Source organism: Anabrus simplex, chromosome 1, assembly GCF_040414725.1.
Source record: "Anabrus simplex isolate iqAnaSimp1 chromosome 1, ASM4041472v1, whole genome shotgun sequence".
In the NCBI taxonomy this organism is placed as follows: Eukaryota; Metazoa; Arthropoda; class Insecta; order Orthoptera; family Tettigoniidae; genus Anabrus; species Anabrus simplex.
The window spans coordinates 912,200,173-912,227,863 of record NC_090265.1 but is presented as its reverse complement, the minus strand read 5'-3'; the positions used below and the strand labels follow the sequence as shown (position 1 = coordinate 912,227,863).

General features: G+C 38.4%; 1 protein-coding gene across 1 annotated transcript in view; it reads right to left on the bottom strand.

The window, feature by feature from the left end:
* Positions 1 to 3,823: 3,823 nt before the first annotated feature.
* The window catches only part of LOC136874719 (annexin-B12), a 118,312-nt gene continuing 94,444 nt past the window's right edge, over positions 3,824 to 27,691 (bottom strand). The window contains exons 5-8 of the mRNA XM_067148382.2: positions 27,190 to 27,326; positions 17,630 to 17,822; positions 10,836 to 10,948; positions 3,824 to 4,271 (exon numbers count right to left, since the gene is read on the bottom strand). Coding sequence (XP_067004483.2) covers positions 4,140 to 4,271; positions 10,836 to 10,948; positions 17,630 to 17,822; positions 27,190 to 27,326 — 575 coding nt within the window. The 3' untranslated portion in view covers positions 3,824 to 4,139. The remainder of the gene's footprint in view (positions 4,272 to 10,835; positions 10,949 to 17,629; positions 17,823 to 27,189; positions 27,327 to 27,691) is intronic.

The following is a 27,691-nucleotide window of genomic DNA, read 5'->3' as shown; positions in this document are numbered from 1 at the left end:
TTTTTTAATATATAACATTAATTGTGTGGGATGGCTGTGTGGTTGTCTTGCTGATGTACTATATTTTGTTTCGGATTTGAAATCTAGTTACCGTATGTAATGTGCAATATAATCTGGTGGTGGGCAGTTAGTACATCATCCTGTCTTAAATTTTGTTAAGGCAGCCACTCTGTAGGCTGGGTGATGGTGGTAATTAAATGAAGAGTAGATGTATAATGTTGAATTGAGAAGAATATGGAAAAGAATGGTGGTGATGGGACATGGATGTAATGTTGAAATAAGATAGGTGTCCAGGTTAGGGACAGGGAAATTATTTGTAGAAGTCTGAGGAATGGAACGTGAGAGGAGAATATATTGGACAATCAGAATTCCAAGGAGAGGACAAGTTTGAATAGGCTGGAGTTGCAGTGAACAGCAGCCATCCGGATATGAGATGATGAGATGATTATAGAACAGATGAAAAAGTAAAAGTTGAGTGTCAAGTTCCCATCATTCACTAGCAAGCCATCTAAACATGTTGGACAGATTTAGATTTTAGATTCCAGAAGTGGGGTCTGAAGGAGAGGTGTTCATTACAGGTAATCCCAAGGTGTTTGATTGGTGTTGTGGATGGTCAGATGAAGTCATTGAGCAATGCAGCTGGAAGTGAAAAGCTAGTGAGGGTTGCAAGTTTAAATGGATTTGGTGTGATGGATTGATTTTCAGGTTCCATTGGTCACACCACAATGTCAAGTGTTTAAGTAGGGTTGTAGGTAGTAGTTAATGTTGTAGTTGGAGAAGAAAGCAACAAGGATTGTGGTGTCATTGGCGAACTATAGGAGTTGAAGTGAAATGAGTGACTGGGGAATGTCAACCACAAATAGTAGGAAGAATAAGGAGGATAGTGGGGAACTATGGTGTATGCCATAAGACATGGAGAAGGGGAAGATAATTTGTAGTGAATAGATATGCTGGTGAACCTATTGGAGAGAGCTATAATGAGACTTATGTAGAATTTCAGAAATGTGAAGTAATGAAGTTTGAAAAAGGGGGCAGGATACCATTCAGAGTCAGGAATATGAAATGATCACAGGATGATTTAAGAATGAAGCCAGTGGGCAGGTAATTAGACAAGGCACTTGATGTAAGGTGATAGATGAAATGTGAAAAAGTTGTAACTACCCATTAAAACTGCTATAAGTTGGAAATCAGTCTTAAAATTGCCTCTTTTCCAACTCCTGTCTACCGGGTGAGTTGGCCGTGGGGTTAGGGACACACGGCTGTGAGCTTGCATACGGGAGATAGTGGGTTCAAATCCCACTGTTGGCAGGCCTGAAGATGGTTTTCCATGGTTTCCCATTTTCACACCAGGCAAATGCTGGGGCTGTACCTTAATTAAGGCCACGGCCGCTTCCTTCCAAATCCTAGGTCTTTCCTATCCCATCGTTGCCATAAGACCTATCTGTGTCGGTGCGACGTAAAGCCACTAGCAACTCCTGTCTTACCACAATTCTTCCTCTAGTATGCAAATATGCATCATCTATGTTTTTGAACACTGTGTCTATCAGGAAGTAAGTTACAGTCACTCACAATGAAAGTGGTACACCTAGTAAGAACTGATATTTGATTGGAAATGAATATTCCCTCTTAATGGAAATTAGCAGTAACTCTCATTACACATCCAGCTTTTAGGGACTATAATAATACACTTCATTTTTATGATTATATCTACATAAAATAGAAAACACTAAAACAACTGCCACAGTGAAAGTGGTACACTGCCCAATACCTGGCTCCTATTAGACTACCAGACATTCTGAACCATGCATACCTTCATTCTGTGCATGAAGACAGGCATTACATTAAAGTAACCCTCCATAGATCAACATGAAACATGAAAGAGGTCACACGTCTGTGGCGCTGAGAAAGCTGGTAATTTTCTATTACCAAATGGGTAAATCTCTGCATGATATTGGAAAAATTGTGAATCACATTCATTCTACTGTGCAAAATATCGATAGTTGCTTTCATCTGTACAGTAGAATAGAGAACAAAGAGAAGTGTAGTTTGAGAAAAATATGCACTGCATCAGACGAGCCATGGATTAAACATCAAAAAAGGAAGTAATCCAAGTTAAGTGCACCAAAACTTGCCAAGGAAACAGAAGTCACATTGAAAACAGCCTGCCCAGAAACTGTGAGGAGAGTCCTTCATAGAGAGGATTTCAGTGGTCAAGTATCGCGCAATATACCATACATCAGCATACATCTCAGGTTCCAGTTCGCCATAGATCACTCAGATAAATATTTTTGACACTGGAAAACAAAAATATGTACTAATGAAAGTAAATTCAATGTGTTTGCAGCGGATAGGTAGGTCAGTATCTGGTGTAAGTCAGACACAGAGCATGCAAAAAAGAACCTTTGGTCGACGGTGAAATACGATGGTGATAATCTATTAGCTTCATGTCCCGTATTGATAATTCCAATGATCACAAGTATAAAGATTATTTATTATGAGGTACTTAAAATATTTTACATTACAGTACTGGTTGCGACCCTATGGGTGGGTCATCTTCAGCTGCTGAAGAACCTTGATCTTTTTTAAAAATAACATATAATATTAAAACACTACTTATTCTAGTTTTAGATGACTAATCCTAAGTTACATTGATACATTGTGGTGTTAAAATGTGCTTGGGTGAGAAATGTAAAAGTCTAAAATTGTTCAACAACAGTTCGTTATGATGTCACTGATCTTGATGTTCAATCACACACACATTCTTTTGATTTCTGTGTAACAATATGATGGTGTGTCCCTGATGGTGTGAGGTTGTATGGCGGCTTCTAGAGTCAGAAAACTCCATTTCATAGATAGCACTATGGATCAAGATATGTATTTGGACATAGTAGGAAAGAAATGACACAGAATGCAGAGAAATTAGGCTTGCAGGATTGTTTTACGTTCTCCAAGGAAAACGACCCAGAACATAAAGCCCATAAAGTACGCATGTGGTTACTATGCAATTACCCCCATGTACTGAATAGCCCTTCACAGTCTCCAGAAATGAATATCATTGAAAATGCGCACACATGCGATACTTAATCGGAGTGACCTGTAAATTGCCCTTCAGACAGAATGGGGTACGAATGAGCCCCTCTTACTGTGAAAGGTTGGTTCGATCTCTGCCAGATAGGCTTAAGGAGATTGAAAAGTGGTGTTGGTTTTTGTTTTTTTACAATTTGCTTTATGTCGCACCGACACAGATAGGTCTTATGGCAACGATGGGAGAGGAAAAAAAATGTGTGAAAATGGGAAACCACGGAAAACCATCTTCAGGGCTGCCGACAGTGGGGTTCGAACCTACTATCTCCCGAATACTGGATACTGGCCGCACTTAAGCAACTGCTGCTATCGAGCTCGGTAGATTGAAAAGAAAAGTAGTCGTCACACTAGGTACTAACTGTCCACACATGCCCTTCAACGACACAAAATATACAGACTGTACCATTTTCATTGTGGTGTAAAATTTGATCTAAGAACATGAAATTTTTTGTTGTTGTAGATTTATATATTATTTTGTGAAGATATTTACTTTTTGTATCTGTTTTATGATGACTGTAAATGCATTCATAAATATTCTCAAATTTCATATCCAAGAGGCTTCTATTACAACAATGAAATATCTTAGGATAGGTGTTCCACTTTCGCTGTGAGTCACTGTATATGCATAAACATGTGGCAGTCTCTTGGTGCTGTCTGATGGTGAAAAGGAATTAGGTTAGGTGTCTTGGTACAGAGAGACTAGACAGAATTGTATACTGCCAATATTTACTTTCTCTCTCTCACTGTATCAATGAAATTTTAATTACAGGAAAATCATGATCTTTAATTTCAAAAATTAAACAATGCAAGTTACTTTATAATAATTTAACAATACTTATGTACAGTTGTGTGAAAGAACTTCCATTTGTACATGTCATACAGCATAAATACCTACTGATAATAAAAGGTGATAGATAGAACCTGCAGATATAAATGAATATTTCTGTTATACCAATATACTAAATTTAAAAACTATGGATAGTAATAGAGAAATGAATTTAAATTATTAATAAAAATGGATTTATTCATGCCAGGTTTAAGTGTCCAGTAGATTTTTAGTTGTCATGTTGTCCTAACAGATGAAGCAGATATTTTCTGTAGCCACTACTTGTGTTGTCCGATACATCTCCTGTCAACTTCTGACCATATATTTCAAGATAAGCATCCTTAATATCAGCAAGATCCAGCTGTAAACATAGAAACAGTTATAACAGATTCAGTAGGAAGTGTTCTTTTTGTATTTAAAGAAAGTAGACTAACAAGACCAAGAGAACCTGCTAACAGCTGAAAATGTCAATTATTATAGTATCTTATTGGCTATTGTCCCTGTATCTAGAGTTCAAACAGAAAGTGTGTGGGAATCCAAAATAGGTAATTTGGTAATTTTATTTTAAGAGCAAAATTCCTTGGATGAATTGGTATTACAACATAAGCAATGATATTTTTGCCCTTCTTTTTCTTTTTTCGCTTTACGTCACACCGACTCAAATAGGTCTTATGACAATGATGGGATAGGAAATGGCTAGGAGTGGGAAGGAAGCAGCCTTGGCCTGAATTACAGTACAGCCTGGTGTGAAAATTGAAAAGCATGGAAAACCATCTTCAGGGCTGCCAACAGTAGGGTTCAAACTCACTACCTCCCAAGTGGAAGCTCACAGCTGTGCGACACTAACCGACGGCCAACTCGCTCAGTTCTTGTTGCTTTAACAGGCTCATCAATATCATAGTCATTGACCTATAAGGTATTATTACTGCATGTGTATGTCCGGCTCAATGGCTAAATAGTTGGTCACAGGGGTCCCGGATTTGATTCCCGCCAGGGTCTGGAATTTTAACCATCATTAGTTAATTTCTCTGGCACAGAGCCTGGGTGTATATGTTGTCTTCATCATCATTTCATCCTCATCATGACAGACTATTTTGGGCTTTGGCTCATTGAGATGACTACTGCCCAGCAAGATAGCCTGCAGTTCTAGAGTGCCAAGTGGTCAGTACAACATGAACAGCCATGATGCTTGGGTTTTGTGACCAGAGCTGCTGTCTCTCATATCAAATAGCTCCTCAGTTTGTCTCACAAGGTTTAGTGAACCTCAGTCCAGAATTAAAAATCCCTGTGCTGGTCAGGAATCAAACCTGGAGCCTCTGGGCAAGAAACTGGTACACTAACCATACACCACAAGGCTGGTGTATATGAAATATACTCATCAAGGAAAGTTTTGTTTATTTAATGTTCAACTGAAGACTGGAATGTCAACCCTTAGGTGGTTTGTAAACATAAACACATCTGTTGGTATTCCTTCATATAGACATAATGTTAAATTCAAATGGCAGGCAGCAGCTCACATGAACCTTTGAGAAAGGATTGGAATTGTGTTCTAGGTGATGAAAGTTCATACTGGCAAGGAAGTTAATATTGACAAATGATCCTGTTCACAAAATCACTTAAGTCAAGAAGGATTGTCAACAAGAGAAGTTGCTTGAAGAGTGAGAGTGAATATGTGGTTCAGGCTTGGAATTGTTTCAGAAGAGGCCATCCTTATCTACAACAGCTATCCCTGACTGTCTGTTGGCTTGAAGGAATACCTAGCTGAATGCCACAGGACTCAATTCTGTGTTCACAGTACAATACATTACAATAGCAAACACTTGAAAATGAGTAGGTTTGTCTTCCAAATAGAACTCCTTGTCATCTGTGAGTCCGTAGGTGACTGATCAGCCCAATTTAGGAGGCACAGAATTTGCCACAGAGATGGCAGATAGCCCCAGGTGGAGCAGCCATTGTTATCCTATTTCATTCTTTTTCCTTCCTTCGTTGCCTCTTATCATTCGCTATTCACCTACGGTTTTCTTCAAACAGTAGTGTTCAGCGATGAACTAATGATCTCCAGGATGAACAGTTGAGGATCAAGGTCTCCCAGTTCTTAACATCAATGTGACACATCTTTATGTTAGCCTTAATTACATCCTTAAACTGCTTCCTCTGACCTCCCAAACAACATTTACCCACTGTTAACTCAGAGTAAAACACTTGCTTGGGAATGCGACTATTGGGCATGCATATTACATGCCCTGTCCATTGTAGTTGACATTTTAAAACCATGGCTTCTATACTGGCGGTCTGTGCCTCATCAAGAACGCTGACATCTGTGCATCTATCTTGCCAGGTTATAAGCAAAATTCTCCTTAAACACTGTTCCAACATTTTAATATGCCGTCTGTAGCATGTCCAGGATTCAGATCCATGAAGTAAGCTGGGAACTAGAATTGTATACAAGGATCTTTGTTGCAACACTGACATCATACTTGAAGGCTCACTCCGTCGATGGAGACATTGATGTCTATGCCTTCTTCAGGCGCTGGTTGATAGAGAACCTGTGTCTTACTGGCATGCAGTTTGAGACCAATCTTTCTGTATGCAGGTGGGAGGGCATTTAGGATTAACACTAGTTCTTCTTCATACTGAGTTACAACTGCATTATCATCAGCATACTGTAACTCGACTAATGCCGTCAAAAGTGTACGAATCTTCGCCCTTAGACAGCTCAAATTAAACAGTTTCCCATCCAGTCTATAATTTATCTGTATTCCTGTAAGAAGAATGTCCTTGACTAACTGCATAACAGTGGCTGTATACAATGAGAACAAAGTGGGGCCAATCACACAGCCTTGATTAACACTGGTATTGATATGAAATGGCTCTCCAACAGAGTTGGTGTTCACAGTTCATGATAGCTACAAATATCATGTATCCCATCAGATTGTTAGGAACAGGTAGCATGATGTTAGTCTCTATTCTTGACAGCCATGGCAAGATCCAGCTAATACCTTGACACCATGCTGCCCTTTAGAGATAGGTAACAAATTATGCTAATGGACTCCCCAGATGTGGCATAGAGTGCTGTTTACCAATGAATGTCACGTATGTCTGAACCCAGATTATCGTAGTGGGTACTAGATAAGACCACATCTCGGACACTACAATTTTATGTGCAACAAAGTGGTGACTCATGGATGATCTGAGGTGGTATTACATGGGGTTACCATATACCTTTTGCAGTTGTTGTTGGCTAAGTAAAATACTTCAAAGTACAAGGACAACATTTTCAACTAATAGTATAGTCATACTGCCAGCATTTCAGAGAAGACTTCATTATAATACATAATAACTAGTGTGTCCATTGTTGAGTTACCATCAACAACTTCCTTATGTTGGTATTATCCAAACAGAGTGGCCTGCTTTTTCCTCAGACATGAACCTCATTGAACATGTCTGGAAAAAGTTGAAAAGAGCTTCTTATGGACATTCTGACCAACCAAAAAATTGTCAACTCTTACACAGAACCGCCGGTAAGAGTGGGGCAAATTGGAATTTATTATAGCATGTTTGGTACTGACAAGGCAGACTCCAATTAAATTCCTTGAATCATTGTAAGTAGTCAATATGGACCAATATAGGCCACAAATATAGTCAAATTTATAGATTTTATCCTGTTATGTATTCCTTTTCATGTTCCTGTCTTTCCATATTTAACTTGTCATTGCGTTTATCTTTGTACATGTTCCTATCCACGCACCTAGCTTTCTATATGTGATTTTATTCATCATATATTTTCTTATCTCCTCATTCCATAAATCCACTTATGTCTGTACTTGCTCTTCATTATCTCCCCAAACTGTCCGGCCTCATGGTGTAGGGGGCAACGCGTCTGCCAGTCATCCGGCAGCCCCGGGTTCGATTACCGGCTGGGTCAGGGGTTTTTAATTGTAAATTATTAATATCTCTGGCCTGGGGACTGGGTGTTTGTGTCACCTTTAATGTTCCTTTCCTCACATTCAACACTTTACACTTCCGCAATTTCCAAATACACGCAGGTTCCTAACATATGGTGCAAGTAGGGGGCAAAAGGTCTTTCTAGGTTAATGCCCTGAACTACAATGTTATCAGCAAAGAGCATAGACTTTACTTGCTTGCCCATCATGTTCTCCTTGATATTATGTAGTATTCTATCCACAATTATAATGAAGACTAAGGGAGACAATACACTTCCTGTCTCAACTCTGAACCATTCAGTTTGACCCACTGTGGTTCTAACACAGCTTTTGCAATTTTGATACAATGCTTTTTTTTTTTTTTTTTTTTGCTAGTTGCTTTACGTCGCACTGACACAGATAGGTCTTATGGCGACGATGGGACAGGGAAGGGCTAGGAGTGGGAAGGAAGAGGCCATGGCCTTAATTAAGGTACAGCCCCAGCATTTGCCTGGTGTGAAAATGGGAAACCACGGAAAACCATCTTCAGGGCTGCCGACAGTGGGGTTCGAACCTACTATCTCCCGAATACTGGATACTGGCCGCACTTAAGCGACTGCAGCTATCAGATACAATGCTATTACCATCTGCATTGTTTCAGTCCCAATCTGTGCCTCTGTCAATGTTTTCCATACCAAATTCCTTGGGACACTGTCATATGCCTTTTCAATATCTAGAAACGTTACTACCATGTCCTTTCCATATTCCCAACACCTTTCCATCATTTGATGCAATGTTAATATTGGGTCAAATGTGGACCTGCCTCTTCTGAATCCATACTGGTGTTCTGCCAATTTTCCCTCTACTCTGTCTCTTATTCGTTTATCTAAGATTCTTTCAAGGATCTTAGCTGTATGAGGTATCAGTGTCACTTCTCTGTAATTTTCACATTGCTTCCTGTCTCCTTTCTTGCAAATTGGTATAATGACCCCTTTCGTCTACTCTTTTGGAACAGTCTTCTCTCCCTATCACTCTGAAGAGTCTATACAACCACTGTGGACCCCTACTCCTGCTGCTATTATTATGTCTATGGTGACCTCGTCAATTCCAGCTGCCTTGCCTCATTTCATTCTTTTAACGGACACCTCGTTTTCCTTATCTTCCATCTGCACTAAATCTGGTTCTTCGATTTCTCCTTGTACCAAGGTATTTTGCACATTGTAAAGCTGTTCAAAGTATTTTCCCCACCTCTGCAATACATCCTGCTTTTGTGTCATCACTTCCTCCTGTTCATTTTTAATGAATTTAGCACCTTTACCTGGGTTTTTCTTCTTTTTAACCCACTGGAATAAGATCTTTTTTACTTCCAGTTGTATCATCTTGCAGAGATTCAGTGAATTTTTTGCCAGCATTTCTTTTTCTCTTCTCGAACCAGCTTTGAGCACTCCTTCTTGCAGTGCCTGTATTCAGTTTTGCATTCTGTTGTTCTGTTTCTCAGCCATCTTTTCCAAGCTTTTTTCTTCCTTTTAACTATATCTTTTACCCTGTCATTTCACCAGGGCATTTCTTGATCTTTTTTCCTTCCTATTACTCTTCCACAGGTCTTTTCTGCAGACTCCACCATGACTGTTTTAAAGTATGCTCATTCTTCTTCGACCTTCCAATGTCTTCCTTAGGTATACTTGTTTTAATATTTGTCTGGAACTCTTCATTTATTTCCTTCTCTTGCAATTTCCACACCCTTAGCTTTCTCTGCCTAATCTCAGTCATCTTTTGTATCTTTCCCATCTTTAACTTAGCTATCACAACTCTGTGATCTTCAAATGATTCACTTGGGAGGGCTTTTACATCTACCAACATTTTCCAGTTACCTTTCTCGACCAAAATGTAATCTATCAGAGTTTTGATTTTGTTATCCCAACTATATCTTGTTATCTTCTGACTGCTTTTCTTTCAAAACCATTTGTTACCAATGATCAGCTCATGTCTTCTACAAAAGTCTACCAAAATATCTCCAGCCTTGTTTCTCTTTCCATATCCAAATGGACCTATAATCTTCATCTCCTTTTCTTTCTTGACCTACTTGGGCATTCATGTCTCCTATGATCACAACTTGTTTGTCCTGTATATGGCCTTCCAGATATTCAAGGTATTCCTCTAGATCCGTATCTGCATTTCCCGTTTGTGGAGAATACCCTTGAATTATATCTGTAACACCAGTTTCAAGTCTCAGTCTGACCTTAATCAACCTGCCATTTATATTTTCCACCAATTCTAGGTATTCCTTTAGGTATTTTCTAATTATGAGACCTACACCATATTTGGCTTCTCTTCCTCCACTGCAGTATAAGATGTATCCTTTCTTTAGTTTCCTCTCACCATTTGGTCCCACTGTTTCCCAGCAATGCTATATCTTTTTCAACCATAAAATCTACAATTTCTTCCACTTTCCCTGTTAGTGTCACTACAATGATGGTTGCTATCTTGATGTATTTGGTTGCTGGTCGCTCATTTCTCACATTTCTCCCAGCATCACAAGAATTGTACGTCGCTTGTGGGGAACACCCTAGCATTTTGCACGTTGCTTGTGGGGAATGCCCTAGCATTTTGCATGTTGCTTGTGGGGAACACCCTAGCATTTTCCGAGGCTTCGGTACACTTGAGTACACTTCAGAGAGAATACCAAAGAGAACATTCATGGATACAGAGACTGGAAAGAGGCCTAGGGGACGGCCTAGAATGAGATGGAGGAGCTCTGTTGTGGACTGTATTGCAAATACAGGAGTCTATAGCAATAAAGTACTAGAAGAGGAATGGTGGAAAGATCGAGTAATGCGGAGGGCTTTGGTACACTACCCTACCCAGAGAGAATCTGGAAAAGGGAATGGATGAAGAAGAGAAGAAGATTCATCATATTTTATTACCTTTCTTTCCCTTAATTCTATGCAGAAAGATATAGTTCTGTATGAAAAATACATGAATCATGTACAAGTTAATCTTACCTCTGATCTTGCAACAAATAACCGTAGCAGTTTGAAGTCATCTGGGTTAGGACCAATTAAGGCTTCATGGATGTGTGTGGCATAGAAAGCTGTAGAATCTATGATGGCTTTACCTACAAATAAAAGCATTCTTAACTTCAGCAAACTTAATTGTTAGATTCCACAGAACATTCAACCCATAACTTGTCTACTACCATATTATGGCAGGTGTGTGATGTTCAAAGGGAAGAGTAAACATCAGGAAAACTGGTGCTACATCGCTCTTGTATGCAGAGATTCCCAGATATTGTGATAGTACATTTATCACATCCCAGCACAGTATTTATTGCAATGTATTATTTTTATCATCATCATCATCATCATCATTATTATTATTATTAATGTATTAATGCAGTTACACATTGGAAGCTGGATACATCCATATTAGATCCTGGTCATTTATTTTGTACAGCATTGGGAAATACAGAGCTATTTACAGAGCTGGGAATATTATGGAAAACTTTACAAGTCACATATGCATCTTATTATAATTAAAATCACACATAAGTTACATATACCATCAGCCTAGTCAATACTTAAAATTATATGATAAATGTTTATTACCACATTACATCCTGCACTGGTTTCGAGGGCATCAATTCTCTCTTCTTCAGCAGTTGTACAAATTGCCCTAAATTCTTAGACCTATTATCTGTAACAGTATAATATATATCATCATATGGTTACAAGTCTACTTGTAACCTGTTAAACAACTCATTCTAACATCTCCCAGTTAAACTACAACCTGTGTTAATAAACAATACACTTTCTTCTACTTACAATCCAGCCTTATCAAAATAACAACGTCTACTCATTGTGCTAACGTATCTATTTCACCCAACTTATTAAAACCTTCCATTCAGAGTTTGTGTCTTCTAACAAATGCAGCTTCCTCCTCTGCTATCAACTGTCCTTGAGCCAACACCAACTAGATGTGTGTCTATCCTCTCACCATTAAAATGTCAGTCAGCTGTACACATGTAAACACAATCGACCTTGCTTTCTGTTATTGTCGTAGGGAAACATGCAAGCCAGTTGAACAACCTCCAGAACAGGTCATTACCCTTATCTCATTCCTCCTATGGAAAATTTAGTTGTAGTGTACTCATCTTCTATTCACTGTCAGCTGCTCACAATAAATTTTAAATTTTAAGTTGGCCTGTCTTCAACTTCCGTTATGCTAGTCTCACATTCAAAACAAATGTTTTGCAACTGCTGGTTTGTTTTCTGTTCTTGTGCTATTACTGAGTCACTAGTCAGTGTTTATCATCATCAAAACATATGTTTAAGTGTTTTTATAGTACAAATTTTACTTCTAAGATTAACTAGAATTTTAGGAAGCACATGTGTTTACAAATGCCCCACAACAATCTAGATTTTCCTCTCTTCTTCTGTGATTGAGAAGTGCAACTGCTGGTTTGTTTTCTGTTCTTGTGCTATTGTGCTATTGTGCTATTGTGCTATTACTGAGTCACTAGTCAGTGTTTATCATCATCAAAACATATGTTTAAGTGTTTTTATAGTACAAATTTTACTTCTAAGATTAACTAGAATTTTAGGAAGCACATGTGTTTACAAATGCCCCACAACAATCTAGATTTTCCTCTCTTCTTCTGTGATTGAGAAGTGAGAATATGTAAAGAAATTGGTGGTGTCTTTAAAAGTAGGAAAGATCACAAAATGAAGATAAAGCTGGAATTCAAGAGGACAAATTAGGGCAAATATTCGTTTATAGGAAGGGGGGTTAAGAATTGGAATATCTTAACAAGGGAGATGTTCAATAAATTTCCAATTTCTTTGCAATCATTTAAGAAAAGGTTCTTCTTATTTTCTTCAAGGGGCCTCTAAATATTAGTTCCTAATCAGCGTTGACATCTACGATCTTTTGCTACCATGTTTTTCCTTCATTCCCACCTAGATATACTGCAGGTTGTTCTTATTGGGTCTTCTTGGATTTTTCCTCTCTCATCACCTGGTGTCCTAGAGTAAGAGTCTGATTCTACCCAGCACCTCACATTAGAAAATTATGTGTTCAGCTGATTCCTCTGTTTTATTGCATTTCCTACATATGTTATTTCTTATTACTCCAATTCTATGTAGGTGTTTTTTCAGATGGCAGTGTCCTGTCAATAGTCCTACTACCCATCTTATATTTTCTCTGCTGAGTTTCAACAGTTCTTTAGAATGCTTCTTGTTTGGTCCTTTTATCAGTTCATTTGCAAGCCTGCATCCTGGAGTATTTTTCCAGTTTTCCATTTGTTTCTTTTGTATCCATTTTCCTATGTAGTGCTGCGCTTGTCCATAGGAAATCCCGCATACAGGTTCTGGGCCTACAAAATGTGTTTCTGCCCCTTTCCTGGCCAGTTTGTCTGCCTTTTCATTTCCTTCTATACCTGCATGCCCTGGTACCCATATTATTTTGACAATGTTGTACTTTGAGAGCTTCAGGAGAAGTGAGTGGCAATACCAGACAATTCTGGATATTATCCAGAGTGCTTCTAGTGCCTTAATGGCTGCTTAGCTGTCCATAAAAATAAAAATGTTCTTATTCCTATGGTTCATTTTCAGATTTTCTTCAAGACATGTTGTGATAGCTATCATTTCAGCTTGAAAGACTGTAGTGTGTCTGCCCAGGCTCATCTGGATTGATCTCTCAGGTCTTCCCCCATTGATCCCTGCTCCTGTGCCATCCACAGTCTTTGAGCCATTAGTCCACCACACTATATCTTCTTTTTCAGTATTTCATTTGTTGATATCCCAGTCTTCTTTTTTTTATTATCTGGGTCTCAAACGATTTTTCAAAGTTGTACTTTGGTATCATATGATCAGAAGGCATGTGTAAAACTTTCTTTGTTATTACTCTGTCAATTTTACAATGTCCTAGATTCGGTCTTTGTGCATTCCAGCACTTTGATTGTGCCATTCTATATGAACTCATTCTAGCCTGTCCTTTTATGAAATTGCATAATGATGGGAGGTCTAGTAAAGTATTCAAGGCTTCTGTTGGCGTAGTTCTCATAGCCCCAGTTATGGCTATGCATGCCATTCTCTGTAGGCTATTCAATCTACTGCTGACTTTTCCTTGACTTACTTTCTGCCATCAGATTATTGCTGCATAGGCCATCAACGGTCTAATGATCATTGTGTATATCCACATTACCATTGATGGTCTTAAGCCCCATGTCTTCCCAATGGCTCTTTTACATGCATATAGCAAGTTCTTGGCCCAGGTTATGTTCCTTTCAATATGTGGATTCCAGTAAGGAAAGGTTAGGAAAATAACAGATAGGGAATCTGCCACCTGGGTGACAGCCTTAAATGGAGATCAGTAGTGATTGATCGATTCTACTAGTGGGAGGATATGGAGGGTGTGAGGTCTTCTGCCATCCTTTTAAACCATAACAAGTGTATTTGTTACCAAATAAGACTTTATTCTAGCAACATGGCCGCTGAATTATCATAGAGAAAAGTATGTTATGTTGATAACTGTTCATTAGACTCAAATAATACCGTATGTCCAATATGGTCAATTACTAAGCAGACAGATAAACGATTTGAGAAATGTACTCGAGATTTGTAGGAAGGCCCCGCGTTACGTCTAACAGTATGGCTGATATTTTAGTACGAGGAAGAAATGATTTTTTAAATGATAACCAGTTGCATATATGCCCATTCTAGTCTAGTGAATCAGGTTGAGATCAGTCTTAACTCAGCATGGAACAGTATGGAGTGGGATCCTCAACCCTGACTCAGAGTGTCGCGCATGGCTGGAAGGAAATGCTCCTGCAAATGTGCAGGAGTGGTGTGAATAAGGTTTGACCAAAAAGTACCTGCAAATCAATATTGAGGCAATGGGTAGGAGAGACCCATCAGTAGTGATGGGCAATCCTCTCGCTCGAGACTCTGGAGGCTGACATCACAGATCTCAAGACTCTCGTGAGAATCTGGAGACCAATTCTCCTGTGTTGCAATCTGTGCAATGTCGCAGTAACTACGAGTGTAAAATTGATAGTGTACCACTAGCAGTTATTGCTTGAAATAGCGTTCTCATATTGAAACGTGTGAGCTGATAAATTTTGTCAAAAGCCTGGAAGAGTACTGCATGTTGAACTATGAGCCCCTTAATACCATTAACGAAAGTGAAAACAGAATGTATTTCAAACTGTTCATGACTTATTTGAGGTGGACATCTTAGATGAATAACCCTGCATAATTTATGAATAACTGTAGACAGGATGTACACCTATCTGGGTACTAGAGGCGTGCATTATTCGAACTTGAGATAGGGCAACATGTGCTTTGTTGCATATGTAGTCACCATTACACATGAGTGGAACGTGTAATCTAAAATGCCCGAGTTTGCTACAATTCTATCGACAGGGATGATGGCAAACGCTCCTGAGACTGATTCTCCAGTGCTGTAAGCTGTGCGACGTCCCAGTAACTACAAGCGTAAGTTCAATAGTATATCATCAGCGTTCCTATATTGAAATGTTTGTGCCAATAAATTTTGTCAAAAGCCTAGGAAAGTACTACATGTTCAACTATGAGCCCCTTAATACTATTAATGAATGAGAAAACTGAATGTCAGTACAGTATCCTAAACCGTTCATGAGTTATTTGTGGTGATCATCTTAACTGAATAACCCTTATAATTTGTTAATAACTGTAGATAGGATGTACACCTACCTGGATATCTCACAATTGTTATCGACAAGGTAGTTTCTTGTGATGCAGACCAGGCCAGAGGTGTTATGTGACGATTCCCCTTCATTGATATTATGTTTTTTTAAGTACTGGATTATCCCAGAAGTATTTCTGCTGACGTATTTTACTTTTTTTTAAACAAACAACACAGCGAGCTGTGCTATGAGGTATCTCTTTAAAATAACTGACATCCACAACTTACATTGCGTTTTGGACATCGTCTTAAAGTTGTCACATACAATTAGACACAATGACACATTGCACCATCATATACCGAAGTACCCAATTATGACGCGAATACTCGAAAACATTATAAGGAATTATTTCCTTCTTCACCAAAACATCGGTAAACTCAAGCAGTGGTCATATGATATTGAATGTCGGGTCTGAAAACGATGTACACCTACCTGTCAAAAGAATTAGAGCAAACTCAGGTATTTAAGATTAAACATTTCACTCATGCGTAATGGTGGTTCCATGTGCAGCTAGGTGCATCTTACCCAGTCACAAGTTTGAATAATGCACGTCTCTAGAATTCAGGTATGTGTACCTACAGAAGCCACCAGTTTCTGTACTTAGCCTACTCATTCGTGTATGTACCGCTGCATACAATGCCAGAATGCGTATCCTTTATAATTATGTTATACTGTGTCAAAATAAACCTCGGTAGAAATGACAGAAACGAACGTCCTAGTTGCTTGTTGACACATGTTTACGGAATGGAGAAGGCCCGTGGTTGGCTATTCGCATACTCGGCACAAACAACATAAAGCTCCGTTTACCTGTAGGCCTACGATACGCTGCTCACCACACAATGCAGGGCAACACTCTCGAGATCTCTTGAAATTTCTCGTGAGAAATAGTGCCTGCGCTAGTCTCGATAAATCTCGAGACCTCGTCTTAGACTGCCCATCACTACCCATCAGCTGTGGTGGCAGCAGCCTTACTAATGGAAGGTGACCTTGATCAGAAACCCTAAGTCCTCCAGATTGGGGACGCATGGCAGGAAGGATATCTGGCGAGTATTTGTTTGCCAGAACCAAATGGAAGTAATAATAGTAACTTCAGGTTATATGGTTTTAGAGGCATTGCTAAAAGACATACTATGCTGGAAGATAAATTTAGTAGGACAATTAGTTCCTTCATCTTCCTTCTTTGTGTAACAACTTGTAAACAATAACATATCCTAACCTGTATGACATATAGAATAATGACTGTTTCTCCAATATGTAATGTTTTGTGAGAGGTACGATGCTCAACCATGGGAAAATTAAACAGAAACTGATTTATAACTTCATGTCATTTTGGGAACAAATGACTATCGTACATTATTCTGCTGTTCAGTCATAATGTCAACTCCATATCCTTTTTTTTCTTTCCTTTTTTACACAATGAGAAGCTAACATTTTAATAATAATAATAATAATAATAATAACAACAACAATAATAGTGTCTGGTTCCTCGGCTGAATTATCAGTTTAGTGACCTTCAGGTCAGAGGCCCCTGGGTTCAATCCTGGCTAGGCTGGCTCCATTCCTCTAGCTCAAGGACTGGGCATTTGTGTTCATCTTAATACATTTTCCTCATCTACATACAACTAGCAACCACAAAAGGAAAAAAACAATAGTGAATGCATACCTCCGCATGTGGTTATATCTACATCACGTGCCAACTGCAATAAATTGGGAAAAAGACCAGTAAGAAAGCAAAGTAATTACAAAATGATGATAAACAGTTAAAGACTATGTAAGTTCTTTAGATGCATACTGAATTGAAATGGCGTATGGCTTTTACTGCCAGGAGTGTCCGAGGACATGTTCAGCTCGCCAGATGCAGGTCTTTTGATTCGACGCCCATAGGCAACCTACACGTTGTGATGAGGATGAAATTATGATGAAGACGACACATACACCCAGCCCCCGTGCCAGCGAAATTAACCAATGATGGTTAAAATTCCCGACCCTGCCGGGAATCGAACCCAGGACTCCTGTGACCGAAGGCCAGCACGCCAACCATCTAGCCATGGAGCTGGACTGTTACATACTTACAAAGAACAATCAGACCATTACGTAGTCCACCACTGAAGTCAGTCCTGATGCTGTCTGCAATTTCACGTCCACTGATGATGTGGTACTGCTCAAACATCTCTCTCAAATGGGCATAACTGCGTTGGCGTAGTAAGGATGCAATGACAACATCATCCATCCCATACCTCACGCCAACTCCTGCTGTTGCCAACATCTGTATAGACAATGTTTTACTATTAATTTTAACCAGTTTGGTTCCTTTTCTCCTTTTTTGTTCCTAATCTTTTACCACCTGTAGTCATCTTTATCTTCTTGTGTTTCCCTTTTTCCTGTGTTTGTCTGGCTTTTTTTGTATCCTACATTTTTCCACATCAAAATGGCCCCTCATTTAGAGTTTGACCCCACCCTCCTGATAAAGCTGGGAAGCAGGGATGAGCTTGGTGGGGGCTTGTGCATGGAAAAAACGCTATGTGTTAATACAGAAATACTAACCTGCAACACATACATCATCAAGAGTAAGAGTTCTTTGAATATACATGCACAATATTAAATCTTAAGGCAATGTATCAGTGAAATTTGGTGAGAATGATGCAGAAACTCCAATTTTGGATTTTTATTATGTTAATACTATAACAGTATAGGGAATGGGACAAAGGATTCAAGATGTGTTCCAGTTTCTTTATACTTTCAATTGTGCAACATGAACACCGACTTTGTGGTGCTGAGCCTCACCCAATTTTTGGCATTAGGGTGCTAAGAAAATTGGCACACAGTTCAGAATACAGAGTGGGAAGATGAAATTTGAATTGCTTCGCCCACTAAAAATGGCCAAAATGCAGTGAGTGCCACTTACTAACTTGATTTAAGATAGGATATTTTGGGATTACTGCATTAATTACTGCGTAAAAGATGGGCAAATCATATGTGAGCATTTTAGACTTCAAGGAAAATTATAAAGAGTTATTGTAATTTCGTATTACTCAATATGTGCGGCAGACCAGAGGCTACGTCATGATTCTAGCTATGATACCAGATGCATAGAGGGCATGTCAAAAGAAGCATGACTATGCTAATGAAGATATTAATTTAATGAATGATTGGAGTACTTTCTGCATGTGACAGCTGGTCATAAGAGGTCTTGAACTACACTTTCACCATATCACCGATATAGTATAACCACTAGGTTACCCATAATGAAAATTATTGTGGGGAGTCTAGGGTGGCATTTGCATGGTTTGGGGCGTGCATATTTAAGAGACGAATAGGGAGACCACCAGACAGTTGATGAATTAGTGCCCATGTGTTCAGATGTGTCAGGCAGTGGCATAAATATTCCTTTGTGCGCAAGACAGTTGTGGTGAGATGAATGATAGAAACAGTGCTGAAAGCGATGTGAAAATCTGGGAAGTTATTGAATTTAAAATCTTAAAGAAACGTGATTCGTAATTAGACACTGTGTGTTCAAGACACTCATGTGAGCAAGGCATAAGGCATAGTGGGAATCAGATTGTACTTTCTGTTTGGGATTTGTGCTTTAGAAATATCAAAAGTTCACGAATTATAAACATTAATCCAATGCACACCGTGTTTTGATCATGAATATAGAGATTAAAAGTTCAGCCTAGAAGGAAAAGGGAAGAAATTATAACAGAGAAACACAATTGAAGTTCTAGTAGTGAGAATAAGTTTATGAAAGCATAATCAGTGCTGGGAAGGTGTGTATTCCATATACTTAAGAAGATTGATGCTGTTTTTCCAGAATAAGTGTTTTAAAAGGAGTATTCATCTTTAGTAGCAGTTACACTAGGGACGATGATCAACAGGATGGAGCATCAACCGAGGACTGAACCCAGGAATGACATCCAAGTTTACAGCACAGCTTTGATAGGTGTGTAAACCTATCCATGAGTTTTCCATCAGCTCGGACAATGGACAACTCTATCACCCACATACGTAGACCACAAATATTACTTTTATAGAATTAGTTGAATGCACAAAGCACAGCTTTGTAAATAAGCCCAGAAATTTTTGTTAGGGAGACCGCTGGAGTGAGCTACAATTAGGGATATTTGCATGTCATTATAATTTTCTTAGGTGAAATTAATTAAAGGTTATCTTTCTTAAGTAAGACAGGGAATAGCTAGATATAGTAATGGAGAGGTGAGATTGGGAAAGATAGCGTTATTTGTGTATACTGTCCAGTTAGTGAAGTTCTTAGGGAATTGTCGATAGTGTGGGAACTGCATGTCTTTTCTGTAATGCATGTAATTTTTAATAATGTACAGGTGAAACAAGCACTCCGTTTAATAGAGGTAAATTTGCATGTTTTGTTTTTATAAGAACGTGACTGTGCTTCATCTTGTGAAGTGTGTACAGCCCGGAGTTGAACCTCATACCCCTTATGTGTAGCTAGGGTTTCTTGTGTTGATTATCGTGTGTAAAGTAAATGCATAGAGTTTTAAAGTTACCTAGTTAATTTGAGCAATTTTGAGTTGATTGGTGACATAGAAAATTAAGAGAATAGGACATTGTTGAGTTGCATTCTACAGGACATGAACCAAGGAATGCATTTAATGTGAATTGTTAGTTTGAAGTGAGTGGATTAGCCTGATATGGAAGCATAATTGAGTTATTGTATGTATTGTATGCTAGAAAATAGCATGAGGCTTTGCGTTGAATTTGATAAGATATGTTTCCCTCATGTTTTGTAAAGGACAGAATGTCTGTGATTTGTTTAGAAGCCAGAGTACTCATTTGTAGATGAGGAATTTTAAGAAGAAAGAGAATCTCAGCTGACTGGGGAGTGAGGCGGTGTCGTCTGGCAACAGCACCGACGAATTTATGAGGGGTAGAGGTGAGTGTTTTCCATAGGCCTGTGTTAATGGCATTTTCTTTTCCTCTACTAACCATTCACCAGTTGTAAGAATATGTTCTATGTCCCAAGATCAGAAAACAAGCTATTTAATTTATTCTGTGTCAGTTGTCACCGATATGTCAAGTAAAGAATTAGATCTAAGTAATAATATTGGGAAGGATTATGATCCTTAGATAACATCCTTTAGACAGGGTTTTCAAGTGCCTTCCATGATAACCAGGAGAATGCTGGTTCGATTCCAATGCAAACCAGGGACATCACCACACACAATGGTTCCTGGCACTATAGTCACGTATCTTGAGTGTTTTCTTTGTATATATTCTTATGAAGGAAATTATATCTATATACTGTAGTTGTTTGTAAGTGTTTTGTGTCTTAGTTTTGACATAGGTTCAGTCCTATGGTCGTTCTCTGTCTTTTGCTTGTGGAGTTTTGGGTTTGAGTCCTGGGCCCAAAATCGTGTTTTATTGTCTGTGATATGTTTTCCATCATTTGTTTTGGTGATTTCTTTTTGTTTTGTAGAATAGTCAGCCACTCCCAGTGTGTCTCATAGAATTTGTGTTTTATGTATAATGTCACTGCATTGTTCGAAAGTGAAGTAATTATGTACTAGTTTCTTTGTGTACATATTCACTAATGACTACAAAATAGTTGAAGTTATTAATATGGTCAATCATGGTAGAAGACTTATGTGGGGGAAACTTAAAAAGAGGAAATGAACGTCTTATCTTGTGAAAATATATTTTTAAAATTTTAAAGCGAAATTTCACCGCAAACTTTGAAGTTGTTATGACTTATTTATGTACAGGGTTTTGTCCATTGTGTTCTTGAATAGTGTTTGTTTATTTCATGATAATTTTGCCATAATGAGGTCAATCAAAGCTCGTAATAGAAAATTGATGCCTACTGATTTGCGGTAAATGTAGCATTCCTATATCTTCCTCTGCATTGTAGACCTTTAAGGTGGATTAAGATCTTTTTAGCCAAGGACGTTCCACCACCTGAAGGAGCCGGAAGATACAGTGGAGGAAAGTGAGTACAGACCGCACACGGCCTCTCAAAGGGGGTCGTTGTCCATACATCCATTCAGGTAATCTGAGCCTTGGAGATGTGGAGACATCGAACCCTGGCCAAATGGGCCTCAATACCTTGTACTTTCTTTTTGCGCTTTGTTTAATTTAAATATCAACCACTTAAAGCCCTTAGCGACCATTTAAATTACTCTGAGCAAGTGGGCGTTGCCTCACATTGTCACTATTCTCATAAATATCTTTTAGTTTGTTTTTCATAGATTCACCAAAACATGACAGTTGCAACATGAAGGTAGTATGTAAAATAATACGTGTGTATCAAAGACTTGCTTCGAGTGAGGTTTTAGAGTGCTGCACAGTAGGTGAAACACAGAATGCCAATGAATCATTGCATAGTGGAATTTGGACTAAGTCATCATCATCATCATCATCATCATCATCATCCTAAACCATCTCCAGTTTCCTGGGTGTGGTATATGAGCCTCCTCCATCTCATCCTGTCCTTGTACCATTCCTCCTCCACCAACTTATCCCAATCGTGACCTCTCTGCAGTACATCGTTCTTAACTAAATCTATCCATTTCCTTCGTGTTCTTCCCACGGGTCATTTTCCTTCTACTTTTCTATCAAATTTCCTTCCTTGCAGTTCTCTTAACTGGCATCCTCTTCATGTGACCAAACCACTTTATTGATATCTGAATCTTATTGAGGAGAGAATCATCTATTCCTACTTCTCTAATTTTTTAATTCCTTATCTTATCTTTCCGGGATCATAGTGAGTAGGAATTTCATTTCAGCTGCCTGGAGTTTGGAATTATCTCTATTGCTCAGTGTTGTGGTTTCAAGACTGTATGTAAGAATTGGCATATAATAGGACTTGTATAATGTCATTTTTGTTTTCATAGGTATTTGCTCATCCCACAGCAGGTGTCTTACCTGGTGGTAAAATTGTGTTGCCTTATTGATTCAATTGTTCACCTCATGTTTTGCTAGGTTGTCATTTGATAGAACACTACCCAAGTATTTGAAAACTGGAACGCTGTCCAGTTGGGCTTCATTTAACATGACTATTGGTTCTGCTCCTTCCCCATATAATTTCATCTCCACCCTCTTGGTCTTACTGATGTTTAAGCCATATTTCTTAAACTCCTCATTCCAGCTTTGCATTCTCTCTCCCAATTCCTCTTCTGAGTCACTCCAGATTGCAACATCATCTGCAAATGTGAAGGCTTTGATATCTCCGTGTTCTTTCCTTTTAACAGATTTCATTACTACATCCATCACAATAATAAATAGAAGTGGTGACAATGAGCTGCCCTGCTACACTACTCTCTTTGTTTCAAACCAGTCCGACAAACCACGTCCTACTTGAATACAACTTCAGTTCCCACTATACAACATTTTCACTTTGTCTATGAGGCTGTCTCGCACTTAAAGTTCTTGCATGCATTGCCAAATTCTTCCCCTTGGTACACTGTCGTAGGCTTTCTCAATATGCAAAAATATTAGAAATAAAGGCTTGTTCTTCTCCCAGTATTTTTCCACTAGCATCCTAATTGCAAATATAAGGTCTGTAGTTGACCTTCTGGTCTAAAACCATACTGCTCTTCTTCCAAAATTGGTTCAACAATATCTCTGATTCTGGTCTCTATTATTTTTTCCAATAATTTCAGGACATGAGACAGTAGTATGATACCACGATAATTAGTACATTTTCGTTGGTTTCCTTTCTTGAACTGAGGTACAACGATGCCCATGTTCCAGTCCTCAGGAATAGTATTTTCCTCCCATATCTTGTTCAGCAGTCTGTAGAGCCACTGGATTCCTGGAATTCCCGCCGCTTTCAGCATACCTGCACTTAGATCATCTATGCCCACTGCCTTTCCTTTCTTGAGCGCATTTTCAAACTCAAGCTATGTAATTGGTGGTTCAGTTGTGGTTCCTCAACTTGGCTCTCCTCTATCCATTGTTATGTTTTCTGTATCTCCATTCAGCAGCTTTTCGAAATAGATCTTGAGTTCTTGTTTAATTTCTCCCTCTTCTTGTGCCAGAGTTCCATCATCACGTTCTAAGTGCCCAAAGGAAGTGTTGGTGTCGAAGAAAAAACTGGAGATTGCTGTAACATCAGCAATTGCTGAATTCATCATGGCTTGTGAAGCAAGTAAGAAACTAAAAGCTCGTGTTAGGGGTGTTAAGTTAGCAGCTCAGGACAGAAAATTAGTGTAATGAGGGACAAGCGTAGACTTGACCACAGTGGAGTGTCTGGACAACAAGGGTACAAAACAGTCCGAAAGAAACTAAAACTCTCAAAAACTGTTAGTGAGACCAGAAAGAAGGCAGAAAAGGGTCCAATATATGATGTTGTGGAGTTTTAAGTCAATTAGATTCATCTCTAAAATTTCAATCTCATTTTTCTCAGAATTTTTTTCCCAGCATTTTCAAGATTCAAAATGCTTCTCATGCCATGATTTTCAACCAATCTACTTGAAACTCTCAGGATAGTTTTGGATACATCATCATCATCATCATCATCTGTTTACCCTCCAGGTTCGGTTTTTCCCTCAGACTTAGCAAGGGATCCCACCTCTACCGCCTCAAGGGCAGTGTCCTGGAGCTTCAGACTCTTGGTTGGGGGATACAACTGGGGAGTATGACCAGTACCTCGCCCAGGCGGCCTCACCTGCTATGCTGAACAGGGGCCTTGTGGAGGGATGGGAAGATTGGAAGGGATAGGCAAGGAAGAGGGAAGGAAGCGGCCGTGGCCTTAAGTTAGGTACCATCCCGGCATTCGCCTGGAGGAGAAGTGGGAAACCACGGAAAACCACTTCCAGGATGGCTGAGGTGGGAATCGAACCCACCTCTACTCAGTTGACCTCCCGAGGCTGAGTGGACCCCGTTCCAGCCCTCGTACCACTTTCCAAATTTCGTGGCAGAGCCGGGAATCGAACCCGGGCCTCCGGGGGTGGCAGCTAATCACGCTAACCACTACACCACAGAGGCGGACGTTTTGGATACCACAGTTTAAAAATTTCATGTGCAAATTTTAGAATATATGTAATAGTTCAGGAGCAATTATTTTTGCATCATGATCATCATAAAATATAAAAATTGAGTTATGCCTATTTATTTATTTTAATTTTTTAGCTAACAAAGGACTACTTAGTCAGGTTTATGGAGGTTTTTCTTCTTTTTGTCAGCCCAATACTGTTTCATCCTTTCTGAACATAATTTTCTTTCTGCTTCTGGAATCACTCTTCCTATTCTCTGCTTGTTGATTTTTGTCTGTAGTCTAGTGTGTTTATCTTTCAATATATTGAGTGTATTTGTTTTGTATTTTAAATTTTCTATTGTAATATGCAACTCTCTCATGTCTTCTTTAAGTTCTGTGATCCATCTAATATTATTCTTATTCTTATTCTTATTCTTCCATAATTTTTCTATTATTTTTCTACTGATTCTATTTTCTGATGACCGTATTAGATGCCCTAAGAATGATATTCATTTCTTTTTCATAGTGCCAGTCACAGGTTCTATTTCTTTGTAAACTGTCTCATTGGAAGCTAGTATCCGGACTCTGTTTACTTGATAATTTTTATTTAAACAGGTTCTTACTATTCTCCTTTCTAACTTGAGTACTCTATCGCAACTGTGCTTGTTGTTTTGAATAATGTTTCACATGCATATGTAATTTGTGACTGGTGACTGTTTTCTAGTGTTTCAATTTGGTTGCTATTGAGAGACACCTTTTATTATATGTATTCTTGGTAACATTTTATCTATTCTATTTTGCCTGTGAAATATTTTTTCTTTTAGTGTAATTAAAATTTGTCAAAACCCACACATCACTTCTTTTATATTAGTATTTTAAAACTGAGGTAAAATTTTCAGCCAGATATGTGGAGCCATTTGACCTGAGGAGTATTTTATAAATACACTATGTTGAAAAATTTTAAAATGTTGTTAAATTTTTTAATATCTCAAAAACTCTTGCTGATAGAAACTTGAAACTTTGTATGTTGTATTATATTGATAGTGAAATGAAAAGATCAAAATTCCAAGGTAAAAGGGTGAAAATTGTATATTTTAGGATTTTCACACACGCATTGCCTTAAATGACAGAATCATGCCGACCAAAGTTTTAAGCTGAAATCACATGGCAGTTTTTGCAGGTGCAACAATATTGATTTTGAATCATGATTTCTTACATATTGATTTACGAAAATACAGCAAGAATTCAGTGGTTATCTCACAGGAGAAGAATATGTACAATGAAGGACATTTTGATTTACCATCATCCCTGCCAATCTTCGCTGCCCTTTACAACTCCTATCATAGAGCACTGCTTTTAAATGAAAAACCCACAATATTTGTCAAACGAGCATTATCTTTACTTCATTACACAGTACTGTATCAAAGGGCATATTGACTGTTGTTATCCATATAGGATTCACTGCCATGAATGAATATCATAAGAAATGAAAATAATGCAATAACTATGTCCTCATTTCATACTCATCTTCCTCTCTAATTGATGGATACATAATATCAAATTTCCTTTTTTGAGTTGTAATTTCCTAATTAGATTTCCTCCATCCTTATCTAAAAAAAAACACTTTTCACTTTTATTTTTCGTTATCCAGCATGGAGAATATAATGGCATATCATGCAGAAGATGAGATGACACACTCTTTTCACTCTAATAGTCTCTAGTATTATATCAAATTTAGTGCAAATTTGTTCATGTTCACTCGTATATTCTCAAGCATGACATCTATATATCTACCATATACACAGTTTTTTCATGATATATTATAACCACTTCCTACATCTTTTGTCATAAATGTGTAGTCTATGGAGGTATATGTTGTGAGGTGGCATGATGGGTATGTAAATTTCAAGACATGCATATCACTTGTTGGTGTAGTGATAAAAGAGATAAAAGGGATGATTTTTTGAAAACTGTTACATATTGCTGTAGTGAAAATGTATTGCGAAGGATAAATGGCATCATTGTGAATTCTGACGTGGAAACTGGGGAGCACCATGCACCGCTGATGTGAGTGATAAATGTCAGCTACAAAGGTGTATGAGGGCCAGTCAACAAGCTACAGTGGTGGTATCAGAGGTGCACTGGCAGAAAAGGGTTCCATTTGTATGGCAAAACTGGAATTCTCATACATGCTGACTGTCTTCCCCAAGTTGGATGGGATCCTCCAGCAAGAATAACACATGGTTAGAAATATCCATTCTGTCTGGCTGGTTATCCCTCTAGGGTAATGAGTAGACCGTACAGCCAGTGTCTCATTGCCGAGTGTCAGGCAGCAGTAAATAAACCGATCCCCTGAGGTAAGGTGACAACTGGCTTCAGGTGTATGAGTTCCCTTAGGTGGAGTGATAGTCCACTCAGTGTATGAAATGACACTGGCACCCATCGAATACCATCTGATCCCAGGTTAGGGGCAGCTACAAAAGGCATCTGTACTCCATGTTAGGAGCAGCGTGACCACCTGCTGGAAGTAGCTCTAAAGCTGGTATCCAATTAGAAGAGAAACTGAATGTTTGGATTTTTAAAACAAATAAGAATCATAGTGAAATTATGATGTACATTGCTTTTCAGCTGTTTGGTACAGACTAAAATATTAAAATAATTTACAGCCAGCAACTATGTATCTCACCTCAGCATCTTTACGTGCCAACTCCAAGTTTACATCTGGAGATTCATCCCTATCTGTGATGAGCAGAAGTCTTGAAAGCCGCTGAAAATCACTGTTGGGCTTCTGTTTCACAACCGAGTCCAAATCTCGTCCATATTCTGTGATCAACATGAATAATTGCTTGATGTTATGAGACAATGATAGAGATTTAGTTGTAACACTACCTCTATGCAAACATTGTCAATTTCCCCCCATCCTATAATTTTTACTATACTATATATGCTCTATATATCTGAAATGGACAAATAGACATTATTATCATCATTATTATTATTGTTACTATTATTTTTTATTTTTAATAAACAGAACGCTAACAACTTTCAGTTGATGTTCAAATTTTGGAATTAATTTATGCTATTGATCCATTTATCCATTGATCCATTTATGCTATTGAACTAATAATAATAAACATGTATTAAAAAATTGAAAACAATTTCCATTCTGTAAAATCATTTAAGAAAAG